This window comes from Barbus barbus (assembly GCF_936440315.1).
Source record: "Barbus barbus genome assembly, chromosome: 25".
In the NCBI taxonomy this organism is placed as follows: Eukaryota; Metazoa; Chordata; class Actinopteri; order Cypriniformes; family Cyprinidae; genus Barbus; species Barbus barbus.
In genome coordinates, this window is record NC_136753.1 from 138,609 (window position 1) to 162,500 (window position 23,892).

General features: G+C 46.6%; 2 protein-coding genes across 9 annotated transcripts in view; both read right to left on the reverse strand.

Moving 5' to 3' along the window:
• Positions 1-1,203: 1,203 nt before the first annotated feature.
• On the reverse strand, positions 1,204-23,028 carry LOC306845232 (meiosis regulator and mRNA stability factor 1-like). 8 transcript variants are annotated; one of them, XM_079377912.1, is made up of 27 exons: positions 22,962-23,018; positions 22,770-22,846; positions 22,606-22,682; positions 22,378-22,497; positions 21,886-22,003; positions 21,607-21,809; positions 21,415-21,532; positions 20,369-20,541; positions 19,682-20,095; positions 19,335-19,435; positions 18,737-18,850; positions 18,485-18,662; positions 18,234-18,412; positions 18,074-18,154; positions 15,950-16,183; positions 15,712-15,831; positions 13,764-13,945; positions 9,385-9,605; positions 8,631-8,773; positions 8,399-8,532; positions 5,218-5,420; positions 4,917-5,144; positions 4,587-4,820; positions 4,157-4,381; positions 4,016-4,076; positions 3,275-3,370; positions 1,204-3,189 (listed from the first exon to the last, which is right to left on the reverse strand). In XM_079377912.1, exons 4-27 carry the CDS (start codon positions 22,486-22,488, stop codon positions 2,843-2,845), a joined length of 4,218 nt encoding a protein of 1,405 aa, XP_079234038.1. In that variant the 5' UTR covers positions 22,489-22,497; positions 22,606-22,682; positions 22,770-22,846; positions 22,962-23,018; the 3' UTR covers positions 1,204-2,842. The 8 variants fall into 8 exon arrangements, with proteins under 8 accessions (XP_079234038.1, XP_079234035.1, XP_079234039.1 ...); XM_079377909.1 differs by having other exon boundaries at positions 22,144-22,497; positions 22,962-23,015; XM_079377913.1 differs by lacking the exon at positions 19,682-20,095 and having other exon boundaries at positions 22,144-22,497; positions 22,962-23,028.
• Positions 23,029-23,343: 315 nt separating this feature from the next.
• Positions 23,344-23,892, reverse strand: part of LOC306845234 (uncharacterized protein) — a 3,531-nt gene continuing 2,982 nt past the window's right edge. Inside the window, exon 3 of the mRNA XM_079377917.1 lies at positions 23,344-23,892. This exon is cut by the window's right edge and continues 1,158 nt beyond it. The gene's annotated coding sequence lies outside the window, so the exon portion shown is untranslated.

Genomic DNA, 23,892 nt, shown 5'->3' on the forward strand with positions numbered 1-23,892 from the left:
AGCCTACTGCCTGCGTTCACTGTAAAATGCATTTTTTATTATGATATATGTTCATTTATGTATGTTAATTTTAATATTAACAGGGTTTTTTTGGGATGGTGCCCCCTGCGTAGGCCTACTCTGCGTATAGGGAGCGGCGGTGCTGGTCATTAAAGATTAATAGACACTGGAACAAATGTATGTCTCATTGCTCGTGTATTAGCACGCTGGAGCTGCCAAACACAGAGTGGAACACGAGAGATGAGTTTCAGCGCTGCGGTCTGCTTCCTTCATTAAGACTGAAAAAAAAAAAAAAAAAAACACTACTTTCTGCTTGATTCCTTCATGAAACACAGAAGAACAGCGGTCAGGTGATCAGATTCTCGGCTTTGTTCCAAATAAAATAATCCTTAAAAAGAAAACACAAGAGAGACAAAAGTAATTCACACGAACATCATATTTTCCTCTCCCTCATGTCCTTCCAACCCTATTGGATTTATTATCTTCCATCGAAACAAGATATTTTGAAGATGACGGCAAGAATTTTATGCTTACGGACTTTTCACTGTATCGACAAACACTGTGGCATTTCTCAAAGGATCTTCTTTTGTGAGACAGAAGAAACTCAGACAACAATCACAGTGTTAGCGTTATTATAATTATTAAAATCATTTAAACCACATCGAAACCTGTTGAGCACATAGGACAGAGACTCGCAACAGTATGTGATAGCCATTTATTTGTTAATTTTGTAAAATGTTTATTTTATGATATTACAGCAGATGTTTATGAATGACTGATGGGTCTGATATCTTCAGCTCAGATTAAAAGTAACACCAGACCTTGGATCAGCTCAAAACACTGCTGTATTTAATGATATATTCTCCACAAGAACTTGTTTTTCTTGGTGTTTGTGTCCAGAGTGATGACACTGTTAATGACAATCACTCTCAATCTGAAACACATCTAGTGTGTGAGAATGTGAATGCATGCACTGATCTGACTTGATAATGAATCCCGTTGTTCTACATGAACATCTAGTTTAATCAATTCCACTAAGTTTTGTGTTTAACTGATGCAGGTAAAGACTAATGTGTCAGACCTTCTGTAAATGATTCTGTAAGACTCTGTTCAAGACTGAAACAGCTGACCATTAACAGCCGAGAAAACCATCAGAGAGGCAGCGATCCTCGACAAGAGGAACAACAGAAAGCAGGACACCAAATGATGCTTGTGATATTTATTATACATGACAGAAATTTGGTCATTACACAGAAATAAAAAAGCTCCTAACAGCACTTTCTGGTGGAGACTAAAATCATACAAGACCTCCAGTGTCTTGAGGCTGAACGTCCACGTTATTTCACATGAAGATCGTGAATTTCAGCTGACATCACAATCTGAGAGACTTCTGGGTTCATTGTGGTAGTCTGATAGAAGTGAGAGAGCACACACACTAAAACTGCACTTGATGAACAGAGACGCTAAAGATGACACACACGAATGTCACATTTCTACTGGGCAATAAATGCTCTGCATAAATCAAATATTTCCATCAATAGCATGAGGCAAACGTTATGCAAATATGCATAAAATCACTGAGACAAGTACTTCAGCTCAGAGTTTCAGCTGGTACCATTCAGAAAGCTTCCAAAAACAGTCAACAGATGCGAGGGCCACCCTTAAAGAAACAAACTAATGCGCTCCACAGCGGCGATACGGGCGATTCACATGCGGTCAGACGCCGGATTCTCACGGACAGCTGACATCGGAGTGCCTCGTGTCGCTGCCAGCCGAAACATACACAAAACAAAACACATTTACTCAAATCAACTTCACCGTGACCCAAAGCCGTTAGCAGAAGCAGAGTCCCACTACAGCTGATACAAGCCATTGTAAAAGCCATCGGAGAGCAAACCGCAACCGAACGCGCTAACTCAAGGTTCAAGTAAACAACCTTGGCATTTCCAGAGGAGCAGCTACACTGATTAACATCATCTAATTAGCACGATTCTGCCAAAACGCATAAAAGAAACGCAGTAAAAGCCTGCAGCGCCTCATAAACGACTGCTTTCAAACAAGGGTTTATGCACCATGTGCATAGAACTATCAAAGCAACTTCCGGACCAAAAAACCATCCGTAAAAACCACAAACTGCCTCAGCCTGCAGAACACGAGTGCGTTTCTCTTTGGCCCGCTGAACGTCTTCACGCAGACTCCCATAATTCATCTGGACGCCAGTGAAGCTGTAAGACGAGTGCGAATCTCCTCCGATGAGCAGCCGAGACTATTTTAAACTAAACACTCCTGTAAGAGTTTCAATAAACACAGACTTCATTCCCAGTACGAACTTAAGCGACTAATTGATCAGTTAAAAGGGAGGAAGGCCCTTCGGTATCGGGCTCCGGCTCTGAAACAGACTAACACAAAAGCATCTGTGAGCGTTTGAGATCTCCGATCAGAAAAGAATAAAGTGAACTTCCAGCAAACTCATTCTTCCATTTCATCAGACGGAGCCCATGTGCTTCAAACAACACAAATAACGTCGCAAACAAAGACGTCTCAGCAGAGTCACCTCATGAAGGTTTGGACGAGATTCAGTTTCTGTTCACAGCAGCTCAGAGCGACGTCCACAATCATCTGCGGTCAGCACGATTCAGGCCTCAAACTAACGACTGAAAACGAGCAACTGTAGTAATGAAAAAAAAATACATTGCAGACGGAGGAGCGGCTAACCCTATCCCCTCGCAGTGAGAGAAACATGAGGTCAAATAGTCACCAAACTCACCACAGAACGCCCGTCAGACTCAGAATAACACGCTTCACAAATACTCCTCGTGATATCAGCGGTCACGTGACAGCTTTAGACCGACAGGGCGGAAGTGAAGGAGAAGTTAGCCGCTAGTTTAACCTTGTTGCGTGCGGCTCGCCGGCCGGGGCTGTCTGTGATGGATGCTTTGGTGCTGGAGGACTCTGCCACGTCGCTCGCACCGTGATCCGAGCCGTTCTCAGACACCGAAGCCACGAGCAGAGCACTGGCCGGCCGAGGCTGCCGATCCTGAACCGGCTCTCGTTCGAAGCGGATCAGATCCCTGGGCTGCAGAAGCACCGGGTCGGGCCGCAGCTGAGGAGACGGGAGGCAGGAGGGGACCGGAGCACACAGCAGATCCACCGGAGAACCAGAGCCCAGACACAGCAGCTCCATCTCACCTGCGGGACACACACAGATCGTTAGCTGGCGCTGATGACGGACGCACGGGCTAATGCTAGCGGCAGTGGAGCGGTGGGTCTGTACCACTGGCGGGGCTGTCGGCGGATCGGGGCTCTTCATCAGGACCAGGCTCGTCTGCAGTGATCGCAGGACTCTCTGTGACCACAGGACTGCCACGAGCTGGAGAACACACACGGCTTGATTTTTATCACTCAACACTAACGGCTTTAGTAATGCAATCACTGCAATTCACTTTGTTCTTTAAAAAAAAAAAAAAAAAAAAAACTCATATTTTCTCTTTATACTACACCGCTGTTTCCCTTCTCATCTCGCTGTGTTCCTGGTTCTATGAAGCCCCTCCCTCAGAAATACACAGTCGGGCTCTGATTGGTTAGCTGGCCAGTGTGTTTTGATGCGCTAACGCCTAGCGCACATCGTTACTGTTACACGGCTAGCTGCATGTTCCCGGGGCAGGGTTTATATAAACGTCGCGGTTAGTGATGTTACAAACCTGGCAAGAAGCTCATTGTAGTCCCTACCAGCCTTTTTTTGTAGTCCTTAAACAGCAATTTCTTTAAAAGAAAATATCGCACTTTGCATTGAACTTTGAGCATCGTAAACATCGTTTATGCTCTAACAGCAATATCACACACTAAAGTTAAGTGAAATCATAATCAACCTTTAATGTCTTCAGCTTTGGCAAAGTTAAGCGTGTGATTCAGACACACGAGCGGCATCAGGCGTGTCGGACCGGACCGAATCTCGGCAGGACTCTGACACGCCTGAGATACAGACACACGAGAGAAAAGTCCAGGATTCTGCTACCTCTCATGTCATTCTTCAGGACGATGATCTTTTTGTGACCGTGACCTTTAATCCAGACCACCTGTTCAAAACAGAAATCAGAAGGCGTTGATCCCGAGACATTAATGCGAGAGCGGAATCAAACCAAAGCTGTTAGTGCACCTGGGGCACGGCGGCCAGCAGCTCCTCCAGCATCTTATAGCCGTACGTCTGCGGCTGAAACTCTCGGCCGGTGTATTTGCTGAAAGCGCCGCAGAACTCCGACAGGAAGATCTGGTTATAATGGTAGGTGTGCAGCAGCGCACGGACGTCGCGGGCGAACTGGTAAAGTCTGGTCAGCCTCACGCTCTCTTCTGCTCCACCGTCGTCCCGCTCGTCTCCGGAGAGCTGCAGAGCAAGAGAGACACGTCAGCGTAGGGCTGCACGCTTAACCGAAATTAAATCTCAATCAGGCAAAACAGATTTTTCATGTGCATCTTGACAGTGAAGCACGGTTCTGTGATCAGTAGTAAATCTCGGCGCTGATCACAGAACCGGCTTCACTGATTAGTTGTGCAGCGCTAGTCAGCATCAGGACAGACGCGGCTCTTACCTGCAGCAGGTAAGGCAGGCTCTTCAGCAGCTCGGGCAGAGATATGAAGCCGTACTCGCAGGGGTTGAGCGGCGCGCCGTAGCTGAGCTCGTACCGCTTCCTCAGCTCCTCCACTCCGAGCTGATCGCGTTCCTCAGGAAGTGACATCATCAGCGCCAGCAGCTGAGACGTCAAGGCACGCAGGGACTTCCTGTTAATCAGCTGTACCTCTTTCCCTCCGGGAGCGTCCACCACCTAGAGAGAGAGACAGAGTGAAATGTGCCAAAGATTAGCAGCGGAAACATGATCTGAGAGGAAGTGAGGCTGCAATCTGAGAGGAAGTGAGGTCACCTTCACCACGTGGCAGAGCTTGCTGAGCAGGGCGGGCAGCGTGGCGGCATCGTAGTCCTGCAGGCGGAGGCCGTAGCCAAACGTCTTGCTGTATTCACTCAGCAGCTGACTGACAGCGAGGCTTGAGTCTCTCTGGGCTCGAAGCAGCTTCACCAGCTGCGCCGCCAGGGCTTTGACACGCTCCACCTCCGTCAGCGCCAGCAGCCGCTCCTCTCCACACTCCAGCACCTGAGACACAAACACAGCGTCAGACACTGCTGCCAGCGCTCCAGCACCTCTCCATCTGCATCCGTCAACTCACCAGAAGAACATCTGGGATGGCCTCAAACAGCTCCATTAGTTTGGTGAAGCCGTAGTAGGCGAGCTTGCACTGCCGTCCGAAGTGGTGGTGATACGTGGGGATGAATTTGCTGAAGGGCATCCGGAAGTGAGGCTGATGTCTCAGAAGATCTACCACCTCCTTGCCAAACTGGCGCGTGCGCTCCAGCTCCTCCGCCGTCCGCTCTGAGGGAGACAGACCCGGTCAGAAAGAACAGACCACGAAACAAGCAAGGGAAGAGGAGAGGAGAGAGGAAAGAAGGAGAGGGAGGAGAAGAGAAAAAAAAAAAAAAGCATACATGTATATCAGACACACACAGGGTAAGTGGGACGTGAGCATGGGGGCCTGGGCTTTGCACTGGGCTGGCTCCACACTGCACGTCACACTTTTTTAATTCATCATACACTTAACAATACATATACAGTCCATATGTAAGGTAAACATGGCATATGAGTGGCGGCCGGGGGTGAGACTTTGGTCCTTGTGCCCTGCAGCTCCTCTCCTAGATGGCTCGTCCTGGGCCTAAACTATGCCTTGCCCACGGAGGGACCAGAGGCAGCCTTACAATATCTTACTCTTTTTAGCTTTATTATTATTATTTTCTCTCTATTATTAATATTATTATTTTGTTATTAATACTATTACTACTATTATTATTATTACTATTTTGTCCTCTAATCCTCCAACTTTCCCCACATTTATTTTATTTAATTTTTTTGAGTTAATTACTATCCTCTAATTTTTGTTAATGTTACTATTATTATTACTGTTATCATTACTGTTGTACTTTTTATTTTATTAATTAAATTTTTTATTATTTTGTTTAGTTATACTTCCAAACCCAACACCCAGTCTCTCTCTCAGACACACACACACACACACACTCATACTCACACAAACCATGTTGGCTGTCATGTATGTTTTGTTGACCCTGGTTACTCTGTATCTGATTTGTCACCTGTAAATAGCATGTTTGTTTGCATAATAAAAAAAAAAAAAGAAAGAAAGAAAGAAAGAAAGAAAGAAAGAACAGACCAGTCATGATCACAACATGCTCTACATGTAGTCATTTTTGTGGAGTTAGCAGGGGCGGTTCTAGACCACAGTAACTGGGGGGGGCCAGGCAGGGGCCACTTGTGCATTTAGGGGGAACAATTTTAAAATTCATTTTTCACCTTGTCACGCATCACTGCAATCTCTAAAAGTAATCAATAATTTCAACTAAATTAAATATTTCATCATGTTTCATTTATGACAATTTTGTATTGTAGTGTCAGGTGCATCATGCACACATTTTTGGAGGGCACGAGCGAGGGGGGGGGGGGGGGGTGGGGGCTCTCATGAAACACAGCAGCCACAATACCACTGTATAACTGATATAGGCTTATGTCCTACTGAAAAAAAAAAAATCTGAAAATGAATGATTTCCACTACAAATACCATTACAAACATTACAAGCCATCAACGTTTAACTGTTAAAAAATGGTTTTCGGTTGTGTGTTTTGGGACATATTCCATTAGGATTTATTGGTTTATTGTTTTAACAAGCCACCAAAAGGCGGCAACCAATTACCAGTAGAGACCCACAGGGTCCATTACAGTTTCCAGTAAAACCAATACAAATCCCATTATAACCAGTAAAACCATTACTAATTTTGTAATGTTGTCTATTGTTTTGTTTTTATTTTCAGCAAGGGTTTTATTTATTCATTTCAATATATCCGTCTTTCGGACGAGACGTTAAACCGAGGTCCTGACTCTCTGTGGTCATTAAAAATCCCATGGCACTTCTCGTAAAGAGTAGGGGTGTAACCCCGGTGTCCTGGCCAAATTCCCTCTACTGGCCCTTGTCTATCATGGCCTCCTAATAATCCCCATACACTTGATTGGCTCTATCTCTCCCTCTCCTCTCCACCTGTAGCTGGTGTGTGGTGAGCGCACTGGCGCCGTTGTGCTGTGGCTGCCGTCGCATCATCCAGGTGGATGCTGCACACTGGTGGTGGTTGAGGAGAGACCCCCCACATGATTGTAAAGCACTTTGGGTGTACAGCAATACACAAAGCGCTATATAAATGCATCATTCATTCATTCATATCCCTAAAATATCTCGATTCTCAAATGTAAGTACATGCATTTTGTACCATTATAGATTGTTATTTGGTCTATGAGCGATAGGCAAAGTAGCCTAATACTGTAATCTATTACCCATAAAAGCCTATGTTTTTGCTTAAGTACCAGATATGGGTGACATGCCATAAAATACTTTTAACACGACTGACTTAGTGTTTTTATTAAATTCACATTAAATACAAAAGTTAATTAGCCTATCACTTTCATTGTAGAAAAAGAGCCAAGAACGTTTACATTAAAGAACATTTTCACTTCAGTCCAGCGCATTCAAGCACTCAAAAACTGTCATAATCTCTAAAGCGGTTTACACTGTGAAATTAATCTCTTACATTCGTACATCTTCACTGATGAAAACGGCGTGTTTCAGCGTCGACTCATCTGTACGCCTCTGACTGGTCACTACATTCATGAGTTCAGACTCGTCTGTGATTGATTATAATGCACAGCGCTGTCGAAACTCGTCTGGCTCAGTGCCATCAAGTCACACCAGTGTGATCGCATCAAATATATATAAAAAAAAAATAATATATATATATATATATATATATATATATATATATGTATGTGTGTGTTCTGGGAGGAGCAGTATTTTGGCTGGGCCCCTCTCTGGTCTAGTGCCCTGGGCATGTGCGTTAATCCGTCCCTGGCAGTCTGGACACTAAAAGTCAGAGCCAGCCTGCAGGTTTTGGGCAGTCGGAGCTGACCGAGAAAATCATGTAGTGCATGATAGACACAGACTCTGATATTTTAGAATGCATTTCCATACTGCAGATCGATATCAGACACGTTTGATATTTTGAGCCGATTCTAGAATACATTTTCATTAACACATCTTTTTTTTTTTTGTGAAAGCCTGTTTAGTGTATGATGCAGAACCCTCTTCTGTAAACATTCATAAGGTCAGAAAGAGTGTGAAGTTGTGTAATGCATTCCAGCCATAAGTTTTACACTCTCGAGATGCAGCGTGTTGCAGGTGTGATACAGCACACAAACAAACCACGGAAACATTCAAGCATTTGCAGCAGTGCTTCACCTCTCTTAGGAACAGAGATGAGCGTGTCACCGTCCTGCTGAGAGACTGTGATCGTTGTGTCCGGAATCTCAGCCAGTAGGTCCATCAGATCACACATCCCATAATCCACCACCTGCCAGTTCCTGGAGAAACACCTGACACACACACACACACACACACACACAGTTCAGGACGAAGCGGTGCCGCCTCACGCTCCAGGAGCACACAGAGACAGCCGCACCGAGATGCTCACCAGTGATACGCCTGCGTGAAATCCCGGATCGCCACCTGTTTACTGGCCTGAAACTTCAGCAGCTTCAGCAGGTCTTGAGTGAAGCGTTTGATCTGAGCGCGATGGGTCAACGTCAACAAACGCTTGGAGCCTAGACCCAGGATCTGTGCGCACACACACACACACACACCCGACTTAAGATCACAGGGAACTTCAAACAAATGTTAAAACGGTGAACTGAGGCTTGGCAATAACATGCGACCTGTATCCGGATGTTGTCCACAAACACATTGAAAAGACAAGTGTAAACACGCTTCTGATCGCTTCCGATAAGGCGTGTGCTGGGCCAGAGGTAGTCGAGGACGCATTGTGATCGGATCTCAGTGTACTGTAAACACAATCCTGCCATTGTGTCTGAATTCGCATGTCAACATCATGTAAAACCCTGCCCCTCTCTCGCGAACTGTCGAACACCAGGCAGGGGAGCACTAGAAAACATTGATTTGTAAAATGTCCCGCGACTGAAAATAGTTTTCAAAAGAAAACCCACCAATTCCAGTCGACTTTGCACCGGGGCCATCCTCTGCAGACTTATTTAAATATTGCGTGGGAAAGACAGATCCAGTCGGTTACCCAGATACAGAAGCCAGTTGATGATAAACGCACAGTGTCCTGACAGACTAATGATCTGATCAGCTCGAGCGGATCACGGCGGTCGCATGTTAATGCCTCGTGTAAATACAGCCTGAATGAAAAGGTGTGGTTGTATTCAGACCTGCAGCACGTGAGGAACGGCCTCCAGCAGCTCCAGCAGCTTGGAGTATCCGTAGTCAGACACACGGCACTGCTTGGCAAAATGGTGGTGATACGCTGGAATGAACTTTGTGACGGGCATCAAACAGGACGGCTGGTTCTTCATCAGATCCACCATCTCTCGGCTGAACTGGATCAGTTGTGGGTTCCCGACTGGACTCTTACTGCGCTGCAGCCACGGATCTGACAAACACACAAGGGCCTTTTCACTTATGCAGTCGTGATGGTGAGAGAAAACACACACACACACAAAGACACACACAGACGCACGCTCGCACTCAGGCTCACTCACACACGCTCACGCACACTCACTCAAACAGACACACTCACTCACACAGACACGCTCGCACCGACGCACGCACGCACGCACGCACGCACGCTCGCACACACACTCACTCACACAGACGCACGCACGCTCACACAGACTAGTGTTGTCACGATACTGGAATTTCTAACTTAGATAAGATACCTTAAAATATCGATATTTGATACCAGTTTCGATACAATGGAGAAAAACTAATTTGAATTTTTCTGGATTCCGTTTTTTTCCGTTTGAATTTTTCTGGACTTTTTTTTTTAAATGGTCAAATTAAATGCTATTAATCTAAAAGCATGTCTAATTCATTAAAATCATACAATTTAGCATTTAAGTTTAACGCGCTCGCTCACACAGACCTACAGACACACAGGCGCGCCCTCGCTCACACAGACCTACAGACACACAGGCGCGCCCTCGCTCACACAGACCTACAGACACACAGGCGCGCCCTCGCTCACACAGACCTACAGACACACAGGCGCGCCCTCGCTCACACAGACCTACAGACACACAGGCGCGCGCTCGCTCACACAGACCTACAGACACACAGGCGCGCGCTCGCTCACACAGACCTACAGACACACAGGCGCGCCCTCGCTCACACAGACCTACAGACACACAGGCGCGCCCTCGCTCACACAGACCTACAGACACACAGGCGCGCGCTCGCTCACACAGACCTACAGACACACAGGCGCGCCCTCGCTCACACAGACCTACAGACACACAGGCGCGCGCTCGCTCACACAGACCTACAGACACACAGGCGCGCCCTCGCTCACACAGACCTACAGACACACAGGCGCGCCCTCGCTCACACAGACCTACAGACACACAGGCGCGCCCTCGCTCACACAGACCTACAGACACACAGGCGCGCGCTCGCTCACACAGACCTACAGACACACAGGCGCGCGCTCGCTCACACAGACCTACAGACACACAGGCGCGCCCTCGCTCACACAGACCTACAGACACACAGGCGCGCGCTCGCTCACACAGACCTACAGACACACAGGCGCGCGCTCGCTCACACAGACCTACAGACACACAGGCGCGCCCTCGCTCACACAGACCTACAGACACACAGGCGCGCCCTCGCTCACACAGACCTACAGACACACAGGCGCGCGCTCGCTCACACAGACCTACAGACACACAGGCGCGCCCTCGCTCACACAGACCTACAGACACACAGGCGCGCGCTCGCTCACACAGACCTACAGACACACAGGCGCGCCCTCGCTCACACAGACCTACAGACACACAGGCGCGCGCTCGCTCACACAGACCTACAGACACACAGGCGCGCCCTCGCTCACACAGACCTACAGACACACAGGCGCGCCCTCGCTCACACAGACCTACAGACACACAGGCGCGCGCTCGCTCACACAGACCTACAGACACACAGGCACGCCCTCGCTCACACAGACCTACAGACACACAGGCGCGCCCTCGCTCACACAGACCTACAGACACACAGGCGCGCCCTCGCTCACACAGACCTACAGACACACAGGCGCGCCCTCGCTCACACAGACCTACAGACACACAGGCGCGCCCTCGCTCACACAGACCTACAGACACACAGGCGCGCGCTCGCTCACACAGACCTACAGACACACAGGCGCGCGCTCGCTCACACAGACCTACAGACACACAGGCTAAAATCAGGGATTAAAAATGAATTGGTTCTAAGTAGGGGTGTGCTCAAAATATCGATTCTTAGATACATACCGATATAATAAAAAAAAAGATAAAGTATCGATATTCTAGCCCTTAGTATCGATACTCCGCCCAGCCATTAGGGGGCGCAGCGGCGCCCGCGAGTTTCAAAAAAAACTCATGGAAAATGTTAAAGCAAGATGTAGCATTTAAAGGTGCCATAGAATGAAAAACTGTCTTTACCCTGGCATATTTAAATAACAGTTCTGTACATGGAAATGACATACAATGAGCCTCAAACACCATAGTTTTCTCCTTCATATGTAAATCTCGTGATTAAAAAAGACCACTGAAAAACAGGTGAATCAGAACATAACACCGACTGTGACGCAACAGTCGGGATCACTACGCCCCCAACATTTGCATAAACCCGTCCTTGTTCTAAGCCGGCCGAACCATCAGAAGCTCTGCAGGTATTGTAAATAAACAAGCGCGGACAACAGCGAAAATAACACAATAAATGTTATGTTCCAGGCCGTGCAGGGGGTGTGAAGTGCAGGGATGGGTTGGTGTCTGTATTCAGAAAGGCACAGAAAGCAAATAACGCGAGCCACTAAAGGGACATGGTTAGCTCCTTGCTAGCGGTAGCCTGTTACAGTACATAAGATTTCACTCTCAGTAAGGAGAGATGAGGATGATGGCGAATGACTTACAGATCCTGAGCACCACTGACAAGCATCTGATCTTGTGAAATGTGTGGTAAGTACTGTTGCTCCATAATGTAAACCTAGTTTGTGTGATCGCGTCTCTTGAAAGTGAACTATAACGCGATCGATGGATCGTTCAAAAGCAGTTTCAATGCCTCGCATATTAATAACGGCTCCCTGATGCCCGTGTTTTATATACAGTATAATTACCCGACGATATAACTGCGAGAGAAAGTATTTAAATATATATTTTCCTCCCTGTGCTTCCTTCTTGCTGATGAGCCGTACTGTGAAACAGCCAATCAGAGCAGAGCTCATTTATTATTCATGACTCTGCCAAATAAGCCAATAACAGACTGTTTCATTCTAGGGAGAAATCCTAGGGTTGTAAATGGACATGTAAAATCGTTTCTGGAGATTTTTTGCCCTTACTTAAGCCACATACCTTCTGTGTAGATATCAGAGAACAATTTAAAATACTGTATCAATGCATTCTATGGCACCTTTAAGTGATTTCATAGTGAAATATGTTATGGCAGTACATGGTGTCACAAAAAAGAATTAAGAAGATTTAATAAGAAGTTAAGAATAATAAGAAGATTTTGTGCTTGTGTGAGCTCAGACTGTACCCTTGGAAAGTTAAATGTTGACTTGTGGTAATTTCCAGATTAATACAATTTGTGTACAATTAATCAGAGCACTTAAAGTTGCAAATATTTAAGCAAAATGCACTTTGTTATAATGCACTTTTGTCTTCATTAAATTGAAGAAAAATGCAGAGTTCTGTTTGTTGAGTAAATGTGTTCATCATTAATTAATTGGCTCTGGCCCATGTATTTTTATTGAATCGTATCGAATCGTGTCACATTGTATCAAATCGTATCGAGACAGCTCTGTATCGAGGTACGTATCGAATCGTGACCTGTGTATCGAGGTATGTATCGACGTATCGCCAGGTTCTCCAAGGTATACAGCCCTAGTTCTAAGTAAAAACAGTAGTCTACTTTGAGACTAGAATGAAATAAAACATTAGGCTACTTAGGCTAATAAATTCTGGGGTGGTGATGGCGCAGTGGATAAGACACATGCCTTTGGTGTGAGAGACCCGGGTTCGAATCCACTGTGAGACACCAATGTGTCCCTGAGCAAGACACTTAACCCCTAGTTGCTCCAGAGGCGTGCGACCTCTGACATATATAGCAATTGTAAGTCGCTTTGGATAAAAGCGTCAGCTAAATGAATAAATGTAAATTCACGGCAATGTAATTTCCCTCATCCATTTGACAAAAAAAACAAAAAAATAAAAAAAACTTACAAAATGAATGCTGAATTATGTTTGACCGTGAGCACATCTCCACTGCATAACCACATACAATTGCGGTTGTCAGTCGCAAATATTAAACCAGTTTAAAAAAATCTGGTTTAAAAAAAAAGACTGGCAACGACTGGTTCTTGAATTCTAAGATTATAATCTTTAGACACCACACACTATGTGATTTTTCTGCCGACTGCAAACAGCGACTGAGCCCAACTGGAACAGACTGACTGGGCACGATCAGCTGCCAGTAATAAATTCCATTCATAATCGGCCTAACAATCGTGTATCGTGTAGTGCGTTCTCTGCTTTACTCAAACAGACACACACACCTGCGTTGGGCAGCGGGGGTTTGTTGTGAATCCACTTGATGATCTTGAAGCCGTTCTGGGCCGTTACGATAGTGACTCCAGGGATGCAGGTGATGAGGTGCTCTAAAGGGACGCTTCCCTCCAGCTTCCCCTCCTCTGCAACAGGTAGAGGACTGAACTCTGCTGCATAGCATTCTGGGAAACTGGGTACAGAGAGAAAACACTCACACGTGCAAGACATTAACAGACCAGTCAGCTTGATTGCACAGACACTACTGGAAGTGAACTGAACTGAGCTGAAGACATCACGGTTTTCTCCTGAGTTGCTTTAGAGATGAACTGAACATTTCATATAATTGATTAAATTTACATGAATTGAATCAGCAATGAACTGACTTGAACCCTTTCACATGTGACAGCGACCTTTATTTTACAATGTATGGCCTGTTTCCATAGCGACGCGTCACGTGACAACGCAGCCACAATAGATGTGCATGAGTGATATATCGCTTTCATTTCTCCTTTTTATTCAAAATATTCACAAACATGTTACCTATATTATGAAATATCTGCTATTCCATTTCTCCAATATGTGCAAGTAAATGTAGTGGGTAATTTAAACATCTTTGCAATGACCATGCTGCCATATTAATTCATGTTGAGCTGTAGGATTTACAACACGCACTCATGCTCTGCTCCTAAAAGACATTAAAAGCAAGTTTCTGATGAACTGGGAATGGAATACAATAAATGTTGTTAGTGACAATGAGTGTATGATATCAATAAAACATGTTGTTCAGTTATATTTGTAAGGATATTTATTGCAGTTTCCATAAACATCAGTGTGTATTTTATAAACTATAAGTGTATTTTTTGCTAGTACATATGCATTTAAATGTCTAAAATAAACATTATATAGTTGAAAACACTACACAGTTGTGATATAACAAGTGCTCAGCCCCAGCCAAAATGCAAAAGCAGATTTAGCAGTTGATCACGAGCGGCACCGGTCACGCATCGGTGTGATAGTCAGTTTTTCAGTTAACCCTTTGATGCATGTTTACCATTGTCCTGCTTTTAGAGCTGCTCTACAGAAGAATAGAATTTTGTTTGCATCATTCAAATACTGTTTTCCTGTTTAAAGGGTTAGTTCACCCAAAAATGAAAATTAGTCCATGTTTTACTCACCCCTCAAGGCATCCTCGGTGCATGACTTTCTTTCAGATGAATCCAATTGGAGTACTATTAAAAATTATCCTTGTTTTATAATGGCATGGGTGGGTGTTTTTTTTCAACAGTCCAAAAGTAGTCAAATAAAGCGCACGCATCCATAATAAAACAAATTAAATCACACGGCTCCGGGGCGTGAATAAAGGCCTCCTGTAGCGAATCCATGCGTTTTTAGTAAGAAAAATATCCATATTTAAAACGATATACACACCTTTTTCCTCACTTCCGCTGACTGTGGTATGCGCATGACGTAGGACATATGCGTAGCGCACGCCGGTGATTCGTGACGAACGCAGAAGCACGACAGAGACAGAACAAAGACCGCTGTTCACAAATTAGGAGCACAAAACCAGGATTTGTAAAGAAAAACTGAGGATTTCGATTTAAGCCAAGAGGAGACTGGTTTTCCTTTGGTAAAGTAGGGAAACTTTGCTTTCTTTGCTCCTGTAAACAAACGCTGGTTTTCGCGAGACTCACACACGCTGCGCCTAAAGCAGTCTCTCGTGAACTCCAGTACGTCTAGGGTTGCCACCTTCAGGGAGGCAAAATAAGGGACACCCATTCACAACCACCCCCACCAAAAGAAAAGCACGAAGGACACAATTAATCAGGAGGAACTCATAGCTCAACAATAAACCATGAGAAAACATGCTCACGTATGTAAACTTCCAACAGAACACATTAATACTTTTATTTTAAATTTGATTATTTATAGAGTGAGTGAGTGAGTGAGTGTTACCTGAGCAGCGGTACCGTTCCCTCGTGACTCTGTAGTAAACTGTGGACATGAGCAGCCAGAACTTTCAGAGACACCAGAACAAATGGGATCATGTAAGAATCTGGATCAAAATCAGATTCACTGAAACCAGAAGAGAAACATCATGAGCTTAGATCTTCCTCTCCCGTCCAAAAAAAGCTTTTACTGGAACCAAACTGCAAAAATGACTAGAACTTAATACTGGAGTGTGCAGATTGACCTGAAGTCCTGCTGAGTGTAGTGTCGTCTGCAGACAGGCTCGTGGTACTCCAGCTCCTCGAACAGAACCGGACTGGCGGTGTTGGAGCTGTCGTGAGAGTGAGCCGATCCCAGCGGGCTCTGCCGGGCCTGAGTGCTGGACAGCAAACACACGAGCCGCCCGCCGACCTGCTCTCGCACACACACCACCTCCGGCAGCCGGTACAGATCACTGACCACCAGCTTATGACCGAACCTGCAGCACACACACAGCGGTCAGGACTCCGTCACACACACCCGTAACACACACAGCGGTCTCACACACACGGAAGTCAGAACACACACAGCGGTCAGGACACAGTAACACACACACAGCGGTCAGGACTCCAGCGGTCAGGACACAGTAACACACAGCGGTCAGGACACAGTAACACACACACACACACACACCGGTCAGGACACAGTAACACACACGCAGCGGTCAGGAGTCCAGCGGTCAGGACACAGTAACACACACACAGCGGTCAGGACACAGTAACACACACAGCTAATCATCTAAACCAACAACATGCATGTTAGACCCTATTCCATCTAAACTATTAAAAGAGCTGCTTCCAGAAGTCATAGATCCTCTTCTGACTATTATTAATTCATCATTGTCATTAGGATATGTCCCCAAAACCTTCAAATTGTCTGTTATTAAGCCTCTCATTAAAAAAAAAACACAACTTGACCCCAAAGATCTAGCTAATTACAGACCGATCTCAAATCTCCCTTTTCTGTCAAAGATACTAGAAAAGGTAGTATCCTCACAATTATATTCCTTCTTAGAGAAAAATGGTATCTGTGAGGAATTCCAGTCAGGATTTAGACCGTATCATAGTACTGAGACTGCTCTCATTAGAGTTACAAATGACCTGCTTTTATCATCTGAAACTGTTTTTCCATCTCAAAAACATATCTAAATTGCGACCTATGCTCTCAACGTCAAATGCAGAAATACTAATTCATGCGTTTATTACCTCAAGGTTAGACTATTGTAATGCTTTATTGGGTGGTTGTTCTGCATGCTTGATCAACAAACTACAGCTGGTCCAAAAAGCAGCAGCTAGTGTCATTACTACAGGGGTGTCAAACTCAGTTCCTGGAGGGCCGCAGCCCTGCACAGTTTAGTTCCAACCCTGCTCCAACACACAAACCAAGTAGTTTTCAAATAAGCCTGAAGGACATGATTAGCTGGATCAGGTGCGTTTAATTAGGGTTGGAGCTAAACTCTACAGGGCTGGGGCCCTCCAGGAATTGCGTTTGACACCCCTGCCTTACTAGAACCAGGAAGTATGACCATATTAGCCCGGTTCTGTCAACACTGCACTGGCTTCCTATCAAACATCGTATAGATTTTAAAATCTTGTTAATTACTTATAAAGCCCTGAATGGCTTAGCTCCTCAGTACCTGAGCGAGCTCTTATTATAGTCCTCCACGTCTGCTGCGTTCTCAAAACTCTGGCCGTTAAACTCTGGAACAATCTACCTAACACTGTTCGGGAGGCAGACACACACTGTCAGTTTAAATCTAGATTAAAGACCCATCTCTTTAACCTGGCTTACACACAACACACTAATACACTTCTATTATTCAAATCCGTTAAAGGATTGTTAGGCTGCATTAATTAGAGCAACCGGAACCGGGAACACTCCTCATAACACACGATGTACTCGTTACATCATAAGAAGAATGGCATCTACGCTAATATTAGTCTGTTTCTTTCTTATTCTGTTTCTCAGTCCGTGTCCGGATCAGATGGTGGATCGGTGCCGGGAGATGATGTCTCCTTGATTGTCGGCGGAGGCCGGACACCTGGATTAGCCCAAGGGACATATCCCCAGTGAAGACCTCGACTAAAAATACAATAAAGCTAAAAATATAATACCTAACTACATAATACTATTATTGTTAGAAATTACAACATTATAAAAATAGAATTACTGTCAAGTTATTGACACTCTATTCTCCAATTTGATACTGTTAAGTGCTTTGACACAATTTGTATTGTTAAAAGCGCTATATAAATAAAGGTGACTTGACAGGACAGTCAGAACACAGTAACACACAGCGGTCAGGACCTCCAGCAGTCAGGACACTCACTTCCTCTCGTACGTCTCTGTGAACTTGTAGAGAGGCAGGCAGTTGGCAGGAGCGTCCTGCAGGATGCTGATGATCTCAGCGCTGAGGAACAAACAGTCACATCTAAGACAGGAAGAGACCGAGCACAGAAGCAGAAGGAGAAGCAGAGCATGTGTGATACCTGAGGCAGGTGAGAGATTTGTTACTGGCTCCGGTGACGAGAGACACGTGAATCCTCTTGCTGCCGATTTTATAGCGATGCAGCAGACTGACGGCGCCGATGGCCTGATGGAGTGAACTCATGTGCACCCGTGCCTTCAGCTGATAGTCAGTGTGAGGACTCAGATCCACACTCATCACCTACACACACACACCAACATGATGCATGTTTCCATGCGTTCAGGTTTTGAATTTCTGTGAAATGCGACTCACTCTGCCATGTTTAGCAAAGGCGTCTCGCAGTATTTGCTGCAGGTCCTTGCGTGACATCCTGTAATCCAGATTAGTGACCTGAACGTCCACTCCGTCAGAGAAGGGCTCGTCTGTGCAGCCGCTGGGGGACGGAGCACTCCGAGGAGACGAGCGGTTCGACAGACAGGGGGACGCGCTTCTGCAGACAGACACACACGTGACCAGAACACCAGACAGCTTTACAAAGCATTTGAAGATCAAGCGTTCACTTACCGTGACGACCATGAGCTCTGAGAGAGCATCATGGGACTGAAGCTCCGCTGCAAACTTAGTTTACTGAACGCTGAAGGAGTGCTGACCTGAAACAGCTGCGCAGGAGAGTCCCGCCTTCACACACACAAAATAAAACCACCATCCAATTACAAACCCACATAATAATAATACTCACATAATACCCTTTCATATAATGCCTTTTAAGATCACAAGACACACAAAGAACAAAAACACAAGATATTCATAATGCTGCTTAAGACTACATCAGCAGCACAATCACGGGAACATGAACACTACTGGTAACGTGATTTGAGAGTGCATGCGCGTGTTTCTGTGTGACCACGTGTGTTTTTCTGCATGTATGTCTGTGTGTGTGCCTGCATCTGTGCAAGAGTGTGTGCGCGCGCGCGCGTTTGTGTGTCTGTCTAAGAGTGTGTGTGTGTTTTTCTGTGTGTAGTCTGTGTGTGCGCGTCAGCATCTGTGCAAGCGTGTGTGTGTGTGCATGCGTGTTTTTCTGCTTGTATGTCTGTCTGTGCGTGTGTGTATGTATGTGTGTGCGCGTGTATGTTTCAGATCTGTGTCTGTGAGTGAGTGGTACCTGCGGCTGTGCTGCGGTGACTCTGCTGGTTTACCGGCTGCTGACGGGACGGTGAGACTCTGAGGAGTTGCATTCGCAGGAGGGGTCGCAGCACTCACAGCCTGCAGAAAACACACACACACACACACACACACACAGAGCTAACTTTAACAAACGCCAGCACACAGCCGATTCCCAATGAGGCGAGAGACAGGAGTGTGACGGGAGACAGACGAGGACAGAGGAAGATGAGTCTCAGCAGCGGACGGCGGCAGGCGAGGAGCGCATGCAGCAGCACAATGAGAAGAGCAAGCGTGCGATTGGAGGATGACGGGGAGGAGGCGGGCAGAGGCGGGTACACAGCTGACCTGGGGGAGGGGCCTCATCACAGGGCTGCACGGAGAGGCGTAGCTATAGGGGCGCTCAGGGGCGTGGCTTCCGCCGTGGCAGGAGCGAGTCGCCCGCAGGCGCCGGGGCGAGCGTGACTTCTCCACAGGCAGGAACACTGCGGAGGCGGCGGGGGGCCGGCGCTCCTCTTCCTCCTCCGGGCCGTCCAGAGAGAAGGACAGCACGATGCGGTGGCCCAGCACGTCTTCATTCTCCATGCGCTTGCGGGCGCGCTCGGCTGCCTCGGCGCTGGAGAACCGCAGCACGGCGCAGCTGCCCAACACGCCCAACACCTTCCCTCCACAGTTAGTGGAGAGCCGCTGCAGACGGTTGGCTACCGCTTTGGCGTCGCGGTGCGTGGGGAGGTGGTGCACAAACAGAAGGCTGAAACTGGGCTGAGGAGCAGACACACAAACAGCACTCTGGGAGATCTGAGATGGTGAAGTTCAGGTTTAGGCCCGTAACTCTCTACAAACTCCATTAAAATCTCAGAGCGTGGAGTCACAGCGAATATCTTTACGATCACATTATAAACAGCAGCAGCGTCCAAACACACTGCGCTGTCTCCAAACAGAAAAACCAGCCAGCCGTTCTCTGCATTCATCAAATCAGTGTTCACCTGTGGGAAAAGCGGTCAGGAATAGAGGGAGTGAGGTGTGGCGGCTGACCTGTGATTTGACAACCATTCCGGGCGGAAGGTCTAAGACGAACTCCTCGAAAGCGGCGCACAGGTGTGCATGCTGCAGCAGGGCAGACGAGGCCTGGCTCTTGTGGACCAGAATCACCTGGAACCCGTGGCGATGCCGCAGGTCACTCAGCTCACTGGCGAAGTTCACGTCCGCTGCATGAAGGACAGACAGAAAGCTGCCGTTACGATGGGTCAATTTTGTTTTTACTTCCAGCCAATGCTCCCTCTCAGTTGCATGCGTGCACAACCGTGCAGAAGAAATATGCAGCGCATAGAACTCAAAAGAAAAGAAAGCCATTTGACTGAATTCTACTAAATGCAAAATATAGTCAACATTTGAAGTGGATCAAAACCTTTCATCAAAGCGGTCCTAAAACAAAAACAATACCCGTTCTTGCCTTAGGACAACTTTCATGAACTTTGATCCACTTTGACTACTGTAGTAGCAATGCTCAGGCAAACCGCTAGAGAGTTAGAAACGGTGAAAGCAGTTTACAGTCTTCATAGAAAGAGAATGATGTTTAAATCTTAATGGTTGCAGATGAGAGCAAAAGCAAACGCAATGACATGTGAAGAAAACATCACCATGCTTTAAAGAAAGTGGCTTGATTAAGTGCTGGAAATATTTGATGGGCACAAAACGGTAACAAAACTCAGACGCATTTACAGTCACACGCAGGTGCAGTTGTGTGCAAACTGGGGAGGTTTAGATAACAGTAAATTCACATTTTCTGAAAATAAATCTATTAAAAAGAAATCATGAGCAATAACCACTTCATTTTAGCTTTATTATTTTATAATATATTGTGTTGTATTATAATAAGGGTTCTGAGAGATTGTTTTTCATGATTTTTAATAACTTCTTGGTACGTAACAGCACTATAAACCAAAGCCAACCTAAAATGTGCATCATTTAGTTACATCAAGGGTCAAATCAAATATAAATAGCACATTGAAGTTAAAAATAACACTTGTGCAAACGTTGTATGGTATAAAGAATGTTTTTTGAGTTTTGCAGACACATACATGAAACGACGATGACTGTGGCGGGAGCGGCGTGTGTCTCTGCGAATCGCCGGAGACTCTGGCGCAGTTTGTCATCCGCTGCATTCTTGGCAGTGGCGTTAATGTGTGCGACGGTCACCTGAGCGGGAACAGAGCAAGCCATGATTACCGGAACACCGATCACACGGCAGTGATAACGAGCGTGACACGCACCTGGCAGTTGTTGAGCTCCTGGATGACGGCCTTGTTCTCTTTGTTGATGTCGCAGACACAGATGAACTCGGCCTCGCGGTGTCCCTGGAAGAAGCGCTCCCGGAGCCTCTGCACCACGCTCGCCGCCGAGCGCCCGCTGGGAACCGCGCAGTTCTCGATGTCCCAGAACACCCCGATGGGCGGCAGCACCTCCTCCGGAGCACCTGCGGACACAGAGCGGCCGTCCAGAACACACACACACAGCACTCACAGCTCACTAACAGCAGCACAGGTACGGACCGTATTTCTGCACCGTTCTGCCCAGACGGACCCCCAGCAGACCGTCGCCGCAGCCGTTGCACACAGGGACGGGCGGAGGGATGTTCGGCCAAACCTTCTCCGAGTCCACGTGTAAACTCTGAAAGCAGAAGAGACGGGTGTCAGACTCGACTGCAGGGTCGGCGCAGGTGTGTTTCACCAGGCTCCCGTCTCGGCCGTGTCTCACTGAGGAACCAAGCGTGCTCCCGAACACACACCGCAGCGGTGCGATCCACCCACCTTCCTCCAGCGGTCCTGCAGACAGTGAGCGTGCACAGAGTGAGGGCAGAGGTGAGGGGGTGAGGACGGGTCACCGAGAGGGAAAGAGTGCAGAGCGCAGGCGTGTGCGCAGCAGTGTGTTCCGCAGCCGGCGGGGGTCTGCGCAGTCGAGGAGTGAGGAGGAGACAGATACAGAGGAAGGCCTGCAGTCTGCCGCAGCTGGACGCTGGCTGCGCAGCGGGAACACACGCTTACGCTGAGGCTGCCCGTCTGCGTCTGCGGCCCGAGACACGGGTGCGAGCCGGTGCCGTGCAGCGGAGGCGGAGGAACGTCCTTCAGATCCAGAACCGGCTTACGGACCTCCATGGAATCGCTCTGGAGAAACACAGAAGCCTCGAGAAGACACAGAACACCACAACGAGACAGAAACATTCGTGTTAGAGTCCCTCTCGTTTCTGACGAGATTCCAGTGAAGCATCTCACCTGAGCGCGAGCGGCGTCAGAACACCTGAGCACCGCACCTGTCCGCCATCAGCACTGACCTCAGACCAGCTCCACCACTGACCAAAACACCAGCACAGCAGGTAAATGACGGAAACTCGCGACACCGGCCGCCAATCAGTCAAATCAAAGCTAATGACGCTCACATGAACGGATTCTTTCAGCGCTTTCTGTTTGTTTTTGTTCGCGCCTCTACCGTGTCCCGCGCGCTGCCCGTCAGTCGCTGTTTCCGGTTTCGTGGAAACATTACCACACACATGAGATAATAATCATTCGTGACGAACAAAACGGACCGTTTAATGCATCTAATGAGAAATTTTGAATTAAACGCCGCTCACCGTCTCCCTCAGTGCCTCCGGGCGTCTCCCTGGTTACCGGACTTCCTACTGATCGATGCCGAAAAGCGCAAGCGGATGTCGTAAAATGAACATTGTTTCTACAAGAGCGGAAATACTTTGCAGCGCTTGCTTCTAAATATGAAATCAAATTAAATATACGGAAAAAGCTCAACTTACTGTGACGTATGAAAACATGTCATGTGACGTGCAAAACAAAACTCCTTCCGTTCGGCATTAAAGTGTGAAGTGACACCCCTTGTGTAAACAACACTTAATAACTCGCTTCATCTCACGACACATTGATTATTAATAATCTAATGATGCAGGCTGCAGTGGAAATGTCAGATTTTACAGAAGGCCAATAAACTGCATGTTCATGTGTGCGGCTGTAATTAGAGGTGAAGTGTTTATTAAGGATGATGACACAGATATGAAGAGCACATTCATGCACATGAAGAACCCAAACAATTATAATTCATCCTGCATACAGCTCTTAGAAAAAAGCCTTTCTGATGCCATTAAAGCCTTCCAAGCTACTGATGGTTAAATACACACATATATAGAGAAAGTAAAAATAGAGGACCATTCAAAACAATAATAAATGTAAAGAGCTCATTTTAAAAAGTTAAAAAGTAAATCTAATATAATTCATGAGCTCAGTTTACTATATTAATCACCTGCTGAATTAGAGCACATCTATACACTGTAATGTATTTTATGAGAGTTAATAAAGTGTTACAGTGAAACAATAACTGTTTCTCACACACACACACACACACACACACACACACACACACGTGATTTACAGCAGCGAGTCCAACACACAGCCACCATCGAGAGAAACCAGAGATTCAGCGGCATCTTCTTGTCAACAGTAAAACAGTTCAGTTTATATAAAAAAACAAAACCACAGACAGTTTGAGGGAGATTC